This window comes from Plutella xylostella, chromosome 9 (assembly GCF_932276165.1).
Source record: "Plutella xylostella chromosome 9, ilPluXylo3.1, whole genome shotgun sequence".
Taxonomy (NCBI): domain Eukaryota; kingdom Metazoa; phylum Arthropoda; class Insecta; order Lepidoptera; family Plutellidae; genus Plutella; species Plutella xylostella.
In genome coordinates, this window is record NC_063989.1 from 6,266,607 (window position 1) to 6,284,110 (window position 17,504).

Consider the following 17,504-nt stretch of genomic DNA (forward strand, 5'->3'; position numbering starts at 1 on the left):
ATTATAAGCTGAAAAAAAACTGTATTTGTGCCTGCCTTGTTGTCCACAGACCAAGAACATCATCAAAAAGTTAAATGTTGCAAATGGAGGTATAGTGCCACAAACTTATCTGTTCCGGTGAGAGCGAACTAAATTGGTCCATATAATCTATGTCAATATGAAATTCATTAGTACAGTAAGTAATGAGGTATGGACCAATTTAGTTCGCTCTCACCGGAACAGATAAGTTTGTGGCACTATAACCTGAAACTTGAAATGCTTTAGAAGTAAGATAATGCGACATTTAGACGGTGATGTGATCTCACAAAAACCTTTTAGGCGAAATTATAATATTTCATTACTCTTCAACGTCTTCGTTCATGCCAAGAGGCGTTTGCGTTGAGTAGCTAAAAATGGTATTACACGGAAACTTCTAAGGAGAGGATAAAACGAGCGGGATGGAGGTATTTTTAGACAGAATTTTGGAGTTTTTTAAGTGCTGATATAAAATTGAAATTGTTTTAATTTTGTGTTTAATTTTAATATAACTGTAGGTCAAGTTTGCTTTTGCTTTGTGAGTTTTACTGAAACAGGGTCTCGAAAGTAATTAAAATGATGTTTTTTTTATGTAAACATTTATTTTATTAAAAATTTTACAAAATATTACTTAATTATAATTTAATAGGATGATAGGATGTAGTATATTATATTTATAACCTCACTAATGTAACTTAGTTTACTTATAAAAATATAGTTCGTTCTTAATTTTATTTACTTTTGATTGTTCATACATTCAGTCATTCTTCTGATATTACAAACTGCAATATCTTAGGTAAAAAAAATAACATTATTCAATCATTATCGTTTACAACACGTGCTTAAATAGCATTACTATACTTTAAGTGATTTTTAGGAATTTATATTCAGACTTACTAATTATTTGCTTGGTCTATAAATTTAATTGTGTAACTGAATAGATTGTGTATAAGCACCCTGAATCAATGCATAGCAGGGTTTTTACAACAATTTAAAATATCCACATAATATGCTTCAGTTCAATATAATGTATTGGCTTAATCACGACTATCAAAGCACACCCGCGTGCAATGAAAACGTTTCACTAACAAAATAGCCATACCAAATAAATCTATTTTTTCTCACTGTAGTTGTTAACAATACTCTGATAAGCTGTTTAATGTACTTCAATATTGAAAAGTCACTAGACTAGCCTTTCCCGTTTAGGATTAATTTGGTGCAATAGTTACTGAAACTTTTCCATTGGTCGCGAGTGTATTAAGGCCCGGGTCTCCTATTACGCGCCGTAGATCGCGTCCAGCGTCTCGCCGTAGGCCGCGTCACGATGCTCACTACGTCTACGCGCCAACGTCGGCGTGTGAGGGAGACCGCATCAGTACATTTCTATAGTGAGCATTGTGACGCGGCCTACAGCGTGACGCTGGACGCGAACTACGGCGTAAATAGGAGACCCGGGCCTAACACGGTAATTACTTACCTTAAATCTTAAAATTAATTAAATTTGGCGATGACTACTGTACGTACGTATAGGCAGTACTATCACAAACTTACATCTAAATTATAACAATTAACTGTGAAACAGAATAAACCCGTCCTTAATCGACTGAAAAACACGAATACATGTCATGCTTATTTACTCTTTGAATATGATCTTCCTAAGTATCTTCATACGCTGCGCACGCCAACCAATCAATATATTGTGTGCTGAGTGTAAGCTTTTCACCCTTAGTACAGGTGTTATAGTTAACACAAAACAAATATGGTTATGGATATGGTAAAAAAAAATAGCGGATAAAAGGAAAAATTAAGGACTCGCGCATCATTAATATCATTGTCATCATCAGAACATTTCAGCAACGGTCTAGAAACGTCTGCACTAATCAATCTTTGTGCCTCTCTTGATTTCGAGCAGCTTCATACTATACAGTCCCCAGAACATGGCCGAGGCTACATAGAACACCTGCAGTCCAGAACTTAGAGCTGGATTGGAAACTGCTATGGACCGGGCCAGAAAGGCGAGGGCTGAGCATCGTAAGACCTCGAAGAGTGGAGCGATCTTGTTTCCATCGAACAGCATTCCAATGATGGTGAGAGAAGCCATGATGTAGAACACGAAGACCAGGACTGATATCGGTGTCATAGCCTGCGGAAGAGATTTTAATAAATAAGTAAAATATTGTTAGGGACTAATAGGTACAGTAAGTCGCCGCGGCACAGGTCCCTTATCGACGTCGATAAACTTGTTTAATGCGCGTTCTTCCAATTACAAAGCAGTGTTTATGGCGAATCGCGATGTAGATGTTTATCTACGTCGATAACTGGCTGGGCCAAAAAACTTGAACCCTCTCAGTTAGCAGTTATATAGTAGTATCCCTCCTGTAAATCATGTTTAATCTGTGGCAGCAGAGCTTAATCGATAGAAATGATGCGTTTATGTATTTGACACAGTGTCAGCAGGCGTACAGTCTGGGACGACGAAACCTGACCCCTCTCAGAGGGGTACAAATACATAAACTCTGAGAGGGGTCAGGTTTCGTCGTCCCAGACTGTAAGCCTGCTGACACTGTGTCAAATACATAAACGCATCATTTCTATCGATTAAGCCCGCTATATCTTCGCTTTAAATTAAAGATACATATTTCCCGTGGAAGCTACGAGGTAAAAAGTACCTTATTTCACTCTTCAGACTTTCAGTTCAATACCCACGAAAACAGCATAAGTCTCATCAAAGATGAAGGAATATGTAAAGTAAAACCAAACAAATATGCTTTAGCATTTGCGATGGAATAAATGTTTTTTTTCTTCTTTCTTTATGAACTGGTACGTTTTTACTGTACTTTTGTCTATCAGAGGGAATTTTAATAATATGGATTTACTAATAATTTATAGCATCAAATCAAATCCTCTTCAATAGTAGTGGTTCAGTGGAATTTGTGTCACATTCTATTTAGAATGTAATGTCAATTTATTCACAAATTCATGCATTAGCTTACTCATATGGAAACCTAAATTCCACAATTGAAAATAATTCATTGGTACATGGAGTTACCGCGGCTAACGTAGGTTCGTTGTAATAAACATACTCGCGAGCAATGAAAAAGTTCCACAGATAATAACACCAAATAGATCAAATTGGAGATTTTCAACCATAGACAAACAACCATAGATTATAGATAACTTCATACTCAACAGCACTGCATTTTTTTTAGATGCCGTCTAAAAAAATGCAGTGCTGTTGAGTATGAAGTTTTACTAGCGCCATCTATAATTGGTTTTTCTATGGTTGTTGTCTATGGTTGAAAATCTCCCATTGTTTTTAAAAAATTGGGACCATTTGGTGTTGACATTTTGTAACTGAAACTTTTTCCTTGCTACCGACTCCTGAGGGTATAAAGGTGTGCTCACCATATGCCGTGCGGCCAGCTCGAAGAAGCCGAAGGTGACGACGGCGTGGTGCAGCACCAGGTACGCGTCGCACCAGCGCGGCAGCTCCACGTCATATTTGGGCCGATGCTCCACCTGTTGACCCCACAGATACATCATGTAGTTTTGTTAAGGCAAGTGTAGTGACGCCCTACGGCTAGATGGGATGACGAATTGTGAGAGGTGGCTGGTAATGAGTGGATGCGGAAATCTATTGATTTATTTATTATTATTTATTTATAGATCGCATCCAGTGGCGTGCATCGAAACGTACTTGGGCCGGTCGGTGCTCTTCCTGGTCACACCATATCGTGTAGTTTTGTAAAGCCAATGTATTAGTTGAGGCGGTTAAGGCAGCTTGTGCTGGGGTCCACCAACCCGCACTACGCCCGCGTGGTGGACTAGGGAGCTCCTTCATTGGAAGGAGGACCTAAAGGACCTTGCTTCCGCTGTGGGGTCATGATGGGTCGTGATGATGATGAACTTATTAGTACTTACGTACTTATAAAAGTTTGATAGCTCATACTTTTTACGTAAGATATAATAAATTATATGACTTATAAATAAATAAAACTGTTCTTTCAATTGAAAATTTACAATAGGTAATACCCATAGGCAATTTTTATAACAAAATTCGCACGAGTAAACAATTTATGCCGTAGTTTGTGTGAAAAACTTAGACGGTATAAAGTAGGTTTCAAACTCCCAACAAGTTACTCAAGCGCACTAAAAAACTTCGATCAGAAACTGAACAAGTCTATTAATAAAGCTGATCACAAATGAACTTTTACTTGGGATCTCGTTCCGGGGCACACCTGATGCAGAGGCTATCCCTGGCTGCAGCGAGGTAATGCTGCCAGTGTCATGGGTACCTTTGGATAGGGTGTGTCTCGGAGTGGTATTTTTGATTAAAACAGTGCGTTTGGTTGTATTTATCTAGGAGGTAAATCTTGTAGTGAATATTTTTCATGTTTGTGACTTTTATGTTTTTATGAATAAATTGACTATAATATCAAAAAAACGTTTTACTTACTTCAACTTTGAGGTCCTCGTCCCCCAGTCGGGGGGTGCCGGGCTCCCAGCTGGGCCCCCAGAACACGGCCCGGAAGCGGTCCCACCAGTTAGAGAAACTACGGAACTTCTCCACCACGTAGCCCGTGTAGAATATCTGGAAAATAGAATAGAATATTAGTTGATTGAACACCACATAAGTCAGACATACATAAACATGCTTGTAGACTAGAAATAATGCACGATAGGCGGACTTTTTGTATGTGTGACACTACATCTTGCATTTGCATGCTGTCCATCAAAACAAATCATGAAGTTAACTTGTTTAAGGTCCAACCTAGACGAACAATTATTTTGCACAATATTGAAGATTGTTCAATATAATTGATCGTCTAGGGTTAATATTGAAGATTGTGCAAACGTCATTTGGATACAAAACGCAATTCAATCTTATTGCACAATACATTATATTGCACAATATTATTGTAGGTCTAGGGTGCGCCTAAGTAAGTAAAATTTTTAGCAGCGTTCGTCGCACGGGATTCCAGTGAAAGATTCTTGGAAGAATGCATAAATTGCGTAGTATGACTTCCTAAGCAGTGCTTTCAGACTTTACACAAAGAACTTGCTCCCTCTAGTGGCAATGTGCACAATAATGTATAGTAATAGTGAAAAATATTGAGACATCGTATTTCACCGGCAAATATCGCTAACGCTACATTTTGAAGTGAGTATAAAATATAAAAAAACCGGCCAAGTGCGAGTCGGGCTCGCGCACAAAGGGTTCCGTAGCTTAAATCAACCTATCTCAAAAACTATAAGAGATACTTTGATCAAACCAAAAATCGTTGAAAGAGTTAATTAGCATGCATCACCTCTATTTTTTTTAGAATTTTATACCCCGTAGTTATAAAAATAGAGGGGGGGGGACATACTTTTTACGACTTTGAGAGCTGATATCTCAAAAACCGTTCACTTTAAGAAAAATGTTTTTTAGAAAACTTTATATCATTTTAAAAGACCTTTCCATTGATACCCCACACGGGTATGTACATCGAAAAAAAAAATTTCATCCCTCAGTTACATGTATGGGGGGCCCCACCCCCAATTCTTTTTTTTACTATTTAGTAGTATATTTTTGTAGCGGTTCATACAACACATATTCCCATCAAATTTCATCACTGTAGTACTTATAGTTTCCGAGTAAATCGGCTGTGACAGACGGACAGACGGACAGACGGACAGACGGACATGACGAAACTATAAGGGTTCCGTTTTTGCCATTTTGGCTACGGAACCCTAAAAATTGTCATTGCCTGCAAAATGGAAAATGTGTGCCTTCAGAATAGGCTCCGCTGTGTGACGAGTGTGGGTGTGGGTCACAATAATAAAAGTCTTAAAACCTAAACTGTTATCGTAACCGTATCTTTAGACACCAAGTGGAGCATCCAGTGGAAAATATCGTAAAATGAATGACAGAAATGATTTAAAGTTACTTACTTGTTTCTAATGTATTTTAATAACGATATACCAAATATAAGGCTTTAAAAAAGATACGCTTTTTTCGCACTGATACTCTCATACAATCTATTTATAATAATATATATGTGTAGGACCAATACCTGCAAGTAGAAGGGATTGAAGGAAGGCTGGTTGTAGATGAGGCCATAGACAATATCCATTTCCTCTGTTTCTTTCTTGAAAGTCCCAAACAAACGGTCCCAGACAATCAGAACCCCACCGTAGTTCACATCCAGACAGTATTTGTTGCTTCCTGAAAAAAAAAGTTATTGTACATTGGAAACACATAGCTACATACGTATTCCCTGTAAAAGAAAAAAATATTTTTATGATTTAAGTTCGTTTCGTGTGAATTGAAAACGATATGTTTATGAAAATAAAGCTATTGGAATCGATATACCTAGAAATATCCGATATTATTAAAATTCAATAACCTCGGTTTATTTGCACTCTATAAAACAAACTCCCAAATCAAAAATAAAATATAAATCTGATCAAAATCCACCCAGTATAGGATATTAGAGTAAATATTCAAATAGGACGTATCAAAAATGCAAAAAGAAAACGAGCTTTACTATATATATAATACTTTATATATAATACTAGAACAGATTTTAATTAAACAGCTAAAAAACCTTCGTCAATAAAATAAGATCAGTTAATTGGACTTGGAACTTGGAAAAGTTCATGATACGGGCTCTGCTGCTACACTGCCGGTTTCTCAACTGAGATCGTCAAGTTGAGCAGAAATGTGTAACATGCAGCGCTGTGACCGGCTGTAAGGCAGCGTTCCCACTACGCCGGACCGGCAGATCTGCCGCGCCGGTAAATCTGCCGGAAGAGCTAGTGGCTGTACAATTTATATGAAGCTATTCACATTATCCCGGGTCCGGCATTTTTGCCGAGCCCGGCATTTCTACCGAACGTTTTGTCACTACGAATTGCCGGTAGAACGACCGGGCCCGGAGTAATGTGAACGAGTTTGTGCCGGTATCTGTACCCCGCTCGCCCCGCTCGTGCTCCCCTCGCCCCTGGATGTAAAATGAAAAGAATGGAAAATCATTCCCGTAAAATAGCAATAAAGTAAAATAAAATATACCCAATGTTTTCTTTTATTTTGCCTTCTATTAAGATACCACCACAACACAACAATTTCGTCGTCCATTGTGCGCGCAGGTCCAAATTCAACTGAGGACTGTCTGAATTTCTTCCGGGATCCGATGTAATGTGAACACTCTGTCCGTTGTCCGGTTTTCGGCAGATCTGCCGGTCCGGCGTAGTGGGAACGCTGCCTAATGCTTTCGAGCACGACTTAATTTAAAGTTTCATCAAATAAGAAACTGGGCCATAGTCTCACAACAAACACACACATACATGTCGATGCACCGGCCCTCAGCTGTCTGCATATATTAATTAGCAGTAGCCATACCTCCACATACATGTTGTGATCTAAAAATATAATAAACGTGACAAAAACGTGACTAACGGTAAACCGGTTCAATATAAAAGTCTGTGGAGCAATATGTATCGGACCTTGGATCGCTTTCAATGACACATTACTTTCGAGACTATTTTCGTTGATGTAGGTATTTCTCGTAAAAAAGAATTCAAAGGATCAAATCGTAATACAGAAATAGCTGGTTCCATAATATTTTATAAGATCAATAGCCGTTACAATTTCATACCAAGTCTATAGTAAGTATATATAGGCACTTATAATATTTTTACTTTCTTTATACTTTTTTTATGTATTTTACAGCCGTGTGATCATACATTCTGAATTTATTTGAATGAAAATTAACTCTAATTGAGTTTATTACCTATCATTCAAATTCATTCCGGCTATTTTGCATCCACAGACATTCAAAGTTCACCATATTTAATAGAGGTAATTGACCTTTACTACATACTATTTTAAAACCGATTTAATGCCAAAATGCCTGTTTTTTGCCTCAAGAAAATTTATCAGTACACGACTCACGCGTTTCATTTACGTTGATATGTCTGAGGCATGTAACGACATGTCGGGATTAAGGTTGATATGGGGCACCTTCTGGATCCGTTAGCCAATTATCCAAATGGCTTTCATATAAAATAGTCTCTTAGATTTAGACAGCTGTAAAATTCTCGTTAGTAGAGTTTCTATTGTGGTAACACACTCAGTAATTATCTTTTCATATGTACCTAATGTATGTTTTGTTATGATGGCTACTAAGTTTTTTTTTTATAAACCGCAATAGTCGGCATCTCTCACATGGTACGGGGTACGGGTTGTTAGTACCTATATGTATTGTGAACATTTGAATACTTAATGAATTTCAGCACAGACCACAAAAGGGTAGGTTCAATGAAATCTACGGTACCTAAGTAAGTATCTATGTTAGTATACAGGGTGTTGCAAAAAGGGTATACTAGAAACTTTGTTGGTCACGTGACTTTTTTACTATGGAGAATGTTTTTTTTTCGCGAATTTTGAAATTTGAAAAATTGATTTTATTTTCTGGATAAGATATACCACGCTGCACATGTAGGTTTCGGATTCCCTTTTTGCAACACCCTGTATTGCTAGAAACCATTTCACAGAAGTGAAATTTACCTACATTACGGAGAAAAGTTGAGGAAACGCCTACGAATTCTCAATTCGATAGGATGCTGAAATAATTGCATTAACATTTTCGTTTTGTTTTTCTCGAACGTTGCCATCCGTTTCCTCCCTCTTAATCCAGACGAGTGCCATTGGGATCAGCTAAACTGACCTGGGAGGTTACTCTTGCTTTATAAAAAAACAAGTTTCATGATTCTATCTCATCTATATGACAGATCTCTGAAATTCACAATACTTCTAAACGAACTACACTCGCGAGCAACCAAATCGACTCAAGCCTTCACGGCGCACATATACATTGATTTTCCTAAAACGATAAATGGTAAATATAAAAGTGATATGTCATTCGAAAGCTGAAGAATTAGGCTTTCAATTAAGATCAATACCATAAAAAAAAACTAAGCGCAGATTTAATGACGCATTTTAATTGCCCGTCAGTGTTAATTACCTCATTAGGAATCCACGCCTTGCGCTACCTGATCCCGCTATAAAACCTTTCCACATCCGGTGTACCTTATCAGTCGCTTGTTGCAAGTTGACCGGTACACATCTCGTTGCATTGTATTCCTTGTTTTCGCAAACCCATGGATACCACACCAGAAGAAGCTGCTCAAGTTGTTGCCTTGCTGCAACAAGGGTTAAGTCAGCGAGCAGTCGCTGCCCAGCTCCACTTGAGCCAGTCTGCTGTATCCCGAGTATACAGACGGTTCCAAGAGACTGGTGCCTTCAATCGAAGACCAAGAACGGGCCGCCACCGCTGCACTTCAGAGAGAGACGACCGCTTCATTGTCTCAACCTCGCTGCGCAATCGACACCTTACGGGCGTTGATGTGCAGCAAGAACTGAGACGTGTACGACAAGTGGCTGTCAGCGAGTGGACAGTGAGAAGACGCTTGAAGGAAGCCAACTTGACACCAAAAAGACCTGCATCAGGCCCCAAATTGACTGCAGGCCACCGACAAGCGCGTCTTCAGTTTGCTCGAGAGCATCTCGATTGGAGCATTGCGCAATGGCGGTCGGTCCTGTTTACTGATGAGTGCAGAGTGTGTCTGCATGGCAGTGACAGGAGAGGCCGGGTCTACCGGCGTCCGGGGGAACGATTTGCCCAATGTTGTTTCGCTGAAACAGTAGCATATGGCGGCGGTTCCTGCATGATGTGGGCTGGTATTTCTCTAGAGGGAAAAACCGCACTTGTTTTCGTGCCTGGAGGCGGCCGAGGAGGCGGGTTAACAGCTGATCGGTACATCACCGACATTCTACTCGGTCATGTTGTGCCCTATGCAGAATTTGTCGGTGAAGACTTCGTGCTAATGCACGACAATGCCCGCTGCCACACGGCACGAGTCAGTCGGCAGTTTCTGAGAGAGAAGGAATTGCGCACGATGGACTGGCCTGCGCTCAGTCCTGACCTGAATCCCATCGAACACTTATGGGACGAGCTCAAAAGAAGAGTTCGGGCCAGGAATCCAGTCCCTGCAAGCGTGGACGAGCTGAAGACAGCTTTATTAGAGGAGTGGGACGGCATTCCTCAGGAAACTGTCAAAAAGTTGATAAGGTCTATGAGAAACAGGCTGCAGGCTGTAATTAGGGCAAGAGGGGGCAATACAAAGTATTGATTTAAATAAATAAATTTTTATCTTAACATTTTTTGTTTAATTTGTATAATACGATACCCATACCCTTTTTTCCTAAATTCCCGTTTTTCCTACAATTGCGTTCAGACATCATTTATTTCAAAAATGATGAATGGATTTCAATAATAATGATATCAAATTAAAGCTGACATCTTAAGCTTTTAAATGACATATCATTTTTATTATTTCTATTCATAATTTTACTTGTATTAATGTATGTTTGCGCCGTCAAGGCTTGAGTCGATTTGGTTGCTCGCGAGGTAATTCAAAATAAGAGCTCAGTGGTAGAAGTGGGGTGTTCTTTTGTGGAGACGTTTCTTTTGCACTGACACTCCATCGTGTTCGTATATTGTTAATCTCAAGCGTTTATACGATAAAAATCATTTATAACAATTTTATTCGTATAACCGAAGTTGACTTTGACCCGAATCGGAGTTTAGCGAAGTTTAGATTTCAACGCTGAGACCTATTACTGTTGGATCCACGGGATTATCTGCTTAAGCACCACCAGACATCTGCTGAATCCTGCTATAAATCTCCGAGTGAATAAGATATATTATGCCATCACAAAAGAAGTATGATGGCAATAAAAATAACGTACGGTTCTTAATTCCTTACGTTTTTATATGCAGTGAAAAATACTCTTACACTTGCAATGTAATGCAAGGTTCCTAGTACCTAATCTATATTTCCAAATTCCTTGGTTCCCAGAAAAATTAGTACATAGAAAATTCCGTCAGAAATATGCTTCGGGTCAGTAGTTTATGGGGTAGAAAGTCTAGTTCCATAGTGTGAAAATCTACGTTACTTTGAATTCACCTATTAGTATCAAAATTTGCTACCTCCGGGCCCGGTTTTACTTACGGCGGCTCCGTATCTGCAAAGTTATAGCTCCCGCAATTTAGTGCATCAGGGGATCTAGATCCATCTAGATTCTAGACTAGAATAATCTCGACGAAGGTGAAGCCGTTTGCAAACAGTCTAGAAATGCCGCTGCTATTTGCAATGCTTCAGGGATAATCATCAGCTGTGAGTTTTATTGAACACCAAAATAAATTGAGTGTATATCTACGTAGTACCTTATGCTTAACATTGTTTCTGAAAGGAATTTGACCAATATGGAGCCAATGACCGCATTTCTTTTTTGAAACGAAAGCGAAATAGGTAAATTTTTCTAGACTTTCTGTTAGGACAGTATGTAGGTATGTTATTGGTATTAGACAATCACAGACAATAGTTAAAATAAGAATATGTTAATGTAAAAAAAGTGTTTATAGGTTTACGATGTTGGCCACAACAACTTATTAATCAATTAATAGAATAACTTTCATTTTTTTCTTAAATTTCACGTAAGAAATAACTATCCGTTTACGATAACTTTTATCATTGATACTCTGAAAGTAGGTCTAAAGCGATCATAGATTCATAGGTAGTTCTCTCCATGTTTATTTTTTACTTCCCTTGTATGTAATGACATTGTTGACCGTGGGTTAAAGCTTATTTAGTCCCTTGTACTAAATAAGGGAAACCCGTCCTCGGGACCTAAATAGGCGGCTTTCATCCTTTGGGTGACCATGTTAAATTTTCTGTGAAATTAAACCTAGGACTTGCATGATCACTTGAGATTTGTAAGTAAGAATTAAGTAACCAACACACAAAGAATTCATAGGTTATATTCAATATTATTAATTGACGTTTATTTAAACCTATAAATATGATGTTTGTTAATACACTCACGGGCAATGAAAAGGTTCCACTCAGAAAAGCACTAAATTACTTCTAAACGGAAAAGGCTAGCTAAATGCCGTCTTCTGCAACATTGAAGTACATTTATCAGAGCATTAGGATATTATCAACTAAAATCGGTAATATTTTGTTCCAATTTAAAATTGAATCTTTGAAAAAATTGGGGTCGTTTGCTGTCGGAATTTTGTGAGTGGAACTTTTTCATTGCCCGGCAGTGTAGTTAGGATATTAATAATATTGAATACCTTAATTGGTATTGAGTATGTTTTCGTTGTAACTGCTCTATAAAGTTTCATGAAATCTGCCTTCATGGAACTTTACAACAACGGAGCTGTAGACTAAAATAGTACGTAATTAAAGTGAAACTTGAGGTTCAAACTAACAACACTATTATTTGATATCCCAGAAATAACTCAAAACAACTTTTGTGAAAGCTCACACGTCATAGAAGATAATGGCCAAGGTATTTTTTTTATGTTAGTTAAAATCTTAACTAAAGCCTACGTAAAGAGATGTATGTGCTGATAAGGGAGATTAATTATTCCTATTATTATAAAACTTCAGAAATGTCTTATTGTTCTCCATGGGTCTAATCTGGCTGTTTTATCTACAATGACATCGTTTATACAGGGTGTTGCAAAAAGGGTATACTAAGCCGAAACCTACATGTGCAGCATGGTATATCTTAGCCCGAAACTGAAATCAGAATTTCAAAATTCGCGAAAAAAAATAATCATTCTCCATAGTCCAAAATTGACATGACCAATATAGTTTCTATGGAAAATTAATAAATTATAACTCACCATGGTGCACTCTATGATGGCTGGGCGTGTTGAGGACGTACTCCAGAGGGCCGAGCGACTTGATGGACTCCGTGTGGATCCAGAACATGTAGAGGTAGCTGAACTGGTGGTGCATGATGAACTGCGCCGGCGGGATGGCCACGGCCAGCGGGAGGTAGAATACCTGGTAAGAATAGATTTAATTAGGTGATGCTGGAGGGGGTGAAGAGTGGTCTGTATGGAAAACTCTAAACCGCCTCCAGGCTGGCGTTGCCCGGACGAAGGACAATTTAAGGCGATGGGATATGCTCCCAGCCAATACCAGCACTCTATGCAGTTGCGGAAGCCTCCAGACTACGTCACACCTTATAGAGTGTCCTAATGCCCCAAAGTGCAGTCAAGGAGACCTGATGAAGGCCAATGATCTCGCAATAAGAGTAGCAAAACACTGGAGGAAGTTAGCTTAGTGCATTTTACACGATAGAAGAATTAGGTGATTTGATTAAGTTTTTTAACGACAAAGCGCGGATCCATCCGAGATACTGGACAGACACTTTTTAAATTGTTCCACTCTCTACGTCGATTTGGAGAGTTACATCCCTTTGTCCGATTTCCGGCAAACAAGCGGTTAACGCGTAAAGTTTTGGTATTTTGGAACCACAAGACAAATAAAATCATTGTACTGGGGTGTGGAAATATCATTAAATCAATACATTGTATTTGCTATTATTAAGGTCTCTGGTAGCCTTCATTATAGGGTTCCGTGAGCGAAATAAAATTAACACTTACCTACGGCAAATACATTAAATGGGAGTAAATTCTCTTAAAATTATGATCAAAGTAATTTCTTCCTTACTTTACCTTTCGCTCTTTGGGGGGTAATGTTTTGTGCCACAGCGGGGTATTTTGATTTAAAGCGTAATAAAGATTTTCCCGAAAGTACTCAAATACAAATTCTATAATTTAGTAACTAAAATGTATTATCTTTTCATTAAAACATGGTCTTCCAAGTAGGCATCTCTCTAATCTATATTATGATTTATAGAGGCCACTGTTTATTGAGAAAATGCAAAAAAAGTGCATCGTCAATTCGTTATAGACTACAAAATGGCTGGAAAAAGATTATGAAAGAAACTTACAAATCCGCACCAGCCCTGCAGTATCGACTGCCTGATGCCGACGCCCATGTTGAAGTCTTCCGACGTGTGGTGCACCTGGTGCTGGGCCCACAGTATGTGGACCTCTGGAAATAAATGTTTCAGTTATAAATGGATGAGAAACGGAGAGAAATAAACGCTTAAAGTGATCCATGCAGTCTATTTAGTAGAGGATAAGATTCGCGTATAGGTAGATTAGATTGACAGTTGGTCAAGAATGACATAAAATGGCTAAACGTGGTGAATTATTATGCTTGTGCAGTAGAAAAGGACTATGATGATAATAATAAAGCCCACACAGAAGAAAAACACAACGATGATGATAACGCAAAAACCAAAGAAGAACCAACCGTGGCACGCCCGGTGCATCCAGTAGTAGCAGAAGTCGACCCCGATGGCGGCTGCGTACCAGGTGAGGGTGCTGTCCCAGGGCAGGTCCACCAGCCGGTAGTTGCTGTAGATCCAGGTGTATAGGTACGACTCTCCTCCCCTCCAGATCAGTCTGGAAATGTGTGAGAATGTTAATGGAGGGCTTTTGAATGACGCGTAATAAGAGTGGAAGGTTTGAACAAGGTGACAACCCCAGTGTAGTTCTGGTGTAGTGTTACGCTAAGAAGAACAGAAGGGTCGGTGTGAGTAAACATTCAAATTGGTTCGGGAGGTATTCTTGCTAAATAACTCAAGTTTTTATATTCATACTAATATTTCCTATCGATTCTAAAGGAGGTATAAATAACAACGATTTTTTTAATGTTTCAATGCTCGTTAACCACTTAATTGTTTATGCTACAGGATGAAGTGTCTTAACAGACACAGACAAAGTGATCCTTTATGGCCTTTATGCCTAGATTCACCATAGTCTGTTAGATCATTAACACCCTTGTTACATTAATTATACGCCATTTCCATCTTAAATTCTTGACAGATGAGTCAAAAGCCAGCAACTAATCCCATGTTATGATCTAACAGAGTATGGTGAAACTGGGGCTTAACCTTTTGAAATACAGAACCCTAAAACTTCTACTAAGAAGACTCCCTCACCTTCCGCACTCCTGGAACAGTCCGTGCGGGATCCTCGTATCTTTACCTTAACAGACACAGACGCACAACAGCGTGATCATTTATATCCTTTTTCTTTAAAATACGGAACCCTAAAACTCCTTTGAAGTTTTTCTCACCTTCCGCACTCCTGGAACAGTCCGTGCGAGATGCTGGTGACGCCGTCGTTCAGGCGGATGCCCTTCTTGCCCTCCAGCCGCAGCACGTAGTGCTCCAGCACCATGAACAGCAGGAAGTATGGCCACGACTGGAATGAACACGTGGGGACTTTATTCTTCAAGTACAAAAAAGTATATTTCAACAAAAAGAAATATAAATAGATTTAGTGCCGATATATTATGAGCTTAATGTTCCTTTCTGCAACTTGGCTTGACAAAAAATGGTGACACAATATTGTTAATTGCTAGAAAATAGTGATTAGTTTTGTGGCAAACAGAGATGCAATATTTATCAATGTCTCTGCTGTTGCCTGAAAGAATGTAAAGCCGATTACAGCTTGCGTACATAAAATAGAGCAAATTACATAGGAAAATGAATCTTCTTTTGCTAGCGTCACACGGCTACTGAACAAAAGCTCTTGCTAATCCGACATCTCTTTTACTGTACACATACCAACTTCATAATCTGAACATGTTTTCATCTTAAAAAACTGATATTCATATAATTATTTGCACTTCTATCTATGCTAACTACACAGGTGACCCCGTGTAAATTAAAACTGTGTCAAAAATATTTTTCGCCTTCTAATAATTTCAAATTCAAATTAAATTTATGATTTGTTTAGTTTTCGAGCCAGTTAGTGCACAGTTATCGTATCCCATGCCTACATACCTTGTATGAGTAGTGGTGGCTAGTATGTGTATGTGGCAAGGATTACAAAACCACTGCAACTAGACACCCTCGGACACCCGAAGTACTAAGGTGAACGTTTTGTAACTTGACTCTACAGTTCACAGATTATTATCAATACCTACATTATTAATAATTAAATTGGACAACTTTGTACGTAGAGTTCTATAAGGTCAGTGTGCCCAACTAATAATCTTTTGAAGAAAATATTAAACAATGTGTGAAAGAAGTAAGTAATATAAATAATTTTCTGATACTAAAGTATAATCCAAGTAATTATACTGCGGTACATAAAGATGCCTTAATTCATCTTGCTTATTAATAAAAGTGCATCCTATTACGAGGTAATCTTACTAAGGACTAATGTCTAGATCTGACTAAGGTCTTAGGTGCAACATTGTAATATCTATGTGACATTAGTCGCTGCAGGTGTCACTGTATCAACTATTATGTAAGAGAATGAGGATAAGGCCCCTTGAGGTTTCATTATTATGTATGTATCAAATATTTATTATATTACTAGCTGTGCCCGCGAGCTTCGCTTCGCCTTAAAAAGTTTTATCGTAGGAATTCCGGGATAAAAAGTAGCCTATGTTCTTTTTGAGGGTCTAGACCATATGTATACCAAATTTCATTCAAATCCGTTAAGTAGTTTTGGCGTGAAAGAGTAACAGACAAACACGGCATTTATAATATTAGTTAGGATAAATGGTATAATGATGGTGAAGAGTGTGTATTTCTATATTCATAGAGCTATAAAGGGGTTGTAGGTTTGTGAGTCTGACGAAGACAAGACGAATACACGGGGTATTCCATTATTGGATTAACCATTTACAACTTACAACCCTCAAACAAACCCTCTGTAAGGTCTACGAACACGGGGTGTATACAATAATATATTCGCGTGCATACTTACAGTATTAAATTGTTTTTTGATTAAAATTACTTAAGCATATACTTACATCGGTAACTGATAGCTTATATCCCAAGAGTATGCGTGAAATGGAAGAAGTACATGAAATATTTAGAATTGAACGTGTAAAGGGTGTTGCAAAAATGTATCCAAAAGTGGATCACCCAACTCAAACAAGTTTGAATAAACTTTGCAAGATAGAAATAATAAAAACAAGACCCTGTTTTTGAATTTGCTGATCTAAAAGGGTTTTGTTTTTATTCGGCTTTGTTTTTTTTCAGTTTATGTCCGAGTTTTTTGTAAGTAGGTATTACTTGCTTATAATACATTTTTTTATTATACTCGTAAATTGAAGGTGTAATTAAAACGAGATTAATACAATAATTATGAGAATGACACTAAGATTTTTTAATTTTTGCAAAAAAACTTTTTCAAGATGGAAGAGGTGTCTAGATATTTTATAACAGCCATTTTGTGACCTTGATAAAATATTTTGAAACTCATATAATAAGACTTCTTTAGTAAGTTGCCTGAAGATCTTACGACACAGCGATTTTAATTATTTTATAAAATGAAGTTTGGAGTTGTGAAATTGCTTTAGTTGTTCTATAAATTGCTGTGTACACAAATACAAGTAATGAGGGGACCAACCACTAAAACCATCGACTACGTAACTAAAAAGTACCTATGCGGTGTTTTTGTAAACTGTGGAGAGCCCTGTGGGCTGCTGCATTGAATATGAATGTGAAAAACAATAGTAATCCATACAGGGGTTGTGAAATTGGTATA

At 38.1% G+C, this 17,504-nt stretch overlaps 1 protein-coding gene across 1 annotated transcript in view; it reads right to left on the reverse strand.

The window, feature by feature from the left end:
* Positions 1–1,783: 1,783 nt before the first annotated feature.
* The window catches only part of LOC105398573 (alkylglycerol monooxygenase), a 29,539-nt gene continuing 13,818 nt past the window's right edge, over positions 1,784–17,504 (reverse strand). Inside the window, exons 3-10 of the mRNA XM_011570702.3 lie at positions 15,073–15,200; positions 14,245–14,396; positions 13,877–13,980; positions 12,759–12,921; positions 6,072–6,223; positions 4,472–4,606; positions 3,421–3,534; positions 1,784–2,158 (exon numbers count right to left, since the gene is read on the reverse strand). Of these exons, the coding sequence (XP_011569004.2) occupies positions 1,892–2,158; positions 3,421–3,534; positions 4,472–4,606; positions 6,072–6,223; positions 12,759–12,921; positions 13,877–13,980; positions 14,245–14,396; positions 15,073–15,200 (1,215 nt within the window). The 3' untranslated portion in view covers positions 1,784–1,891. The remainder of the gene's footprint in view (positions 2,159–3,420; positions 3,535–4,471; positions 4,607–6,071; positions 6,224–12,758; positions 12,922–13,876; positions 13,981–14,244; positions 14,397–15,072; positions 15,201–17,504) is intronic.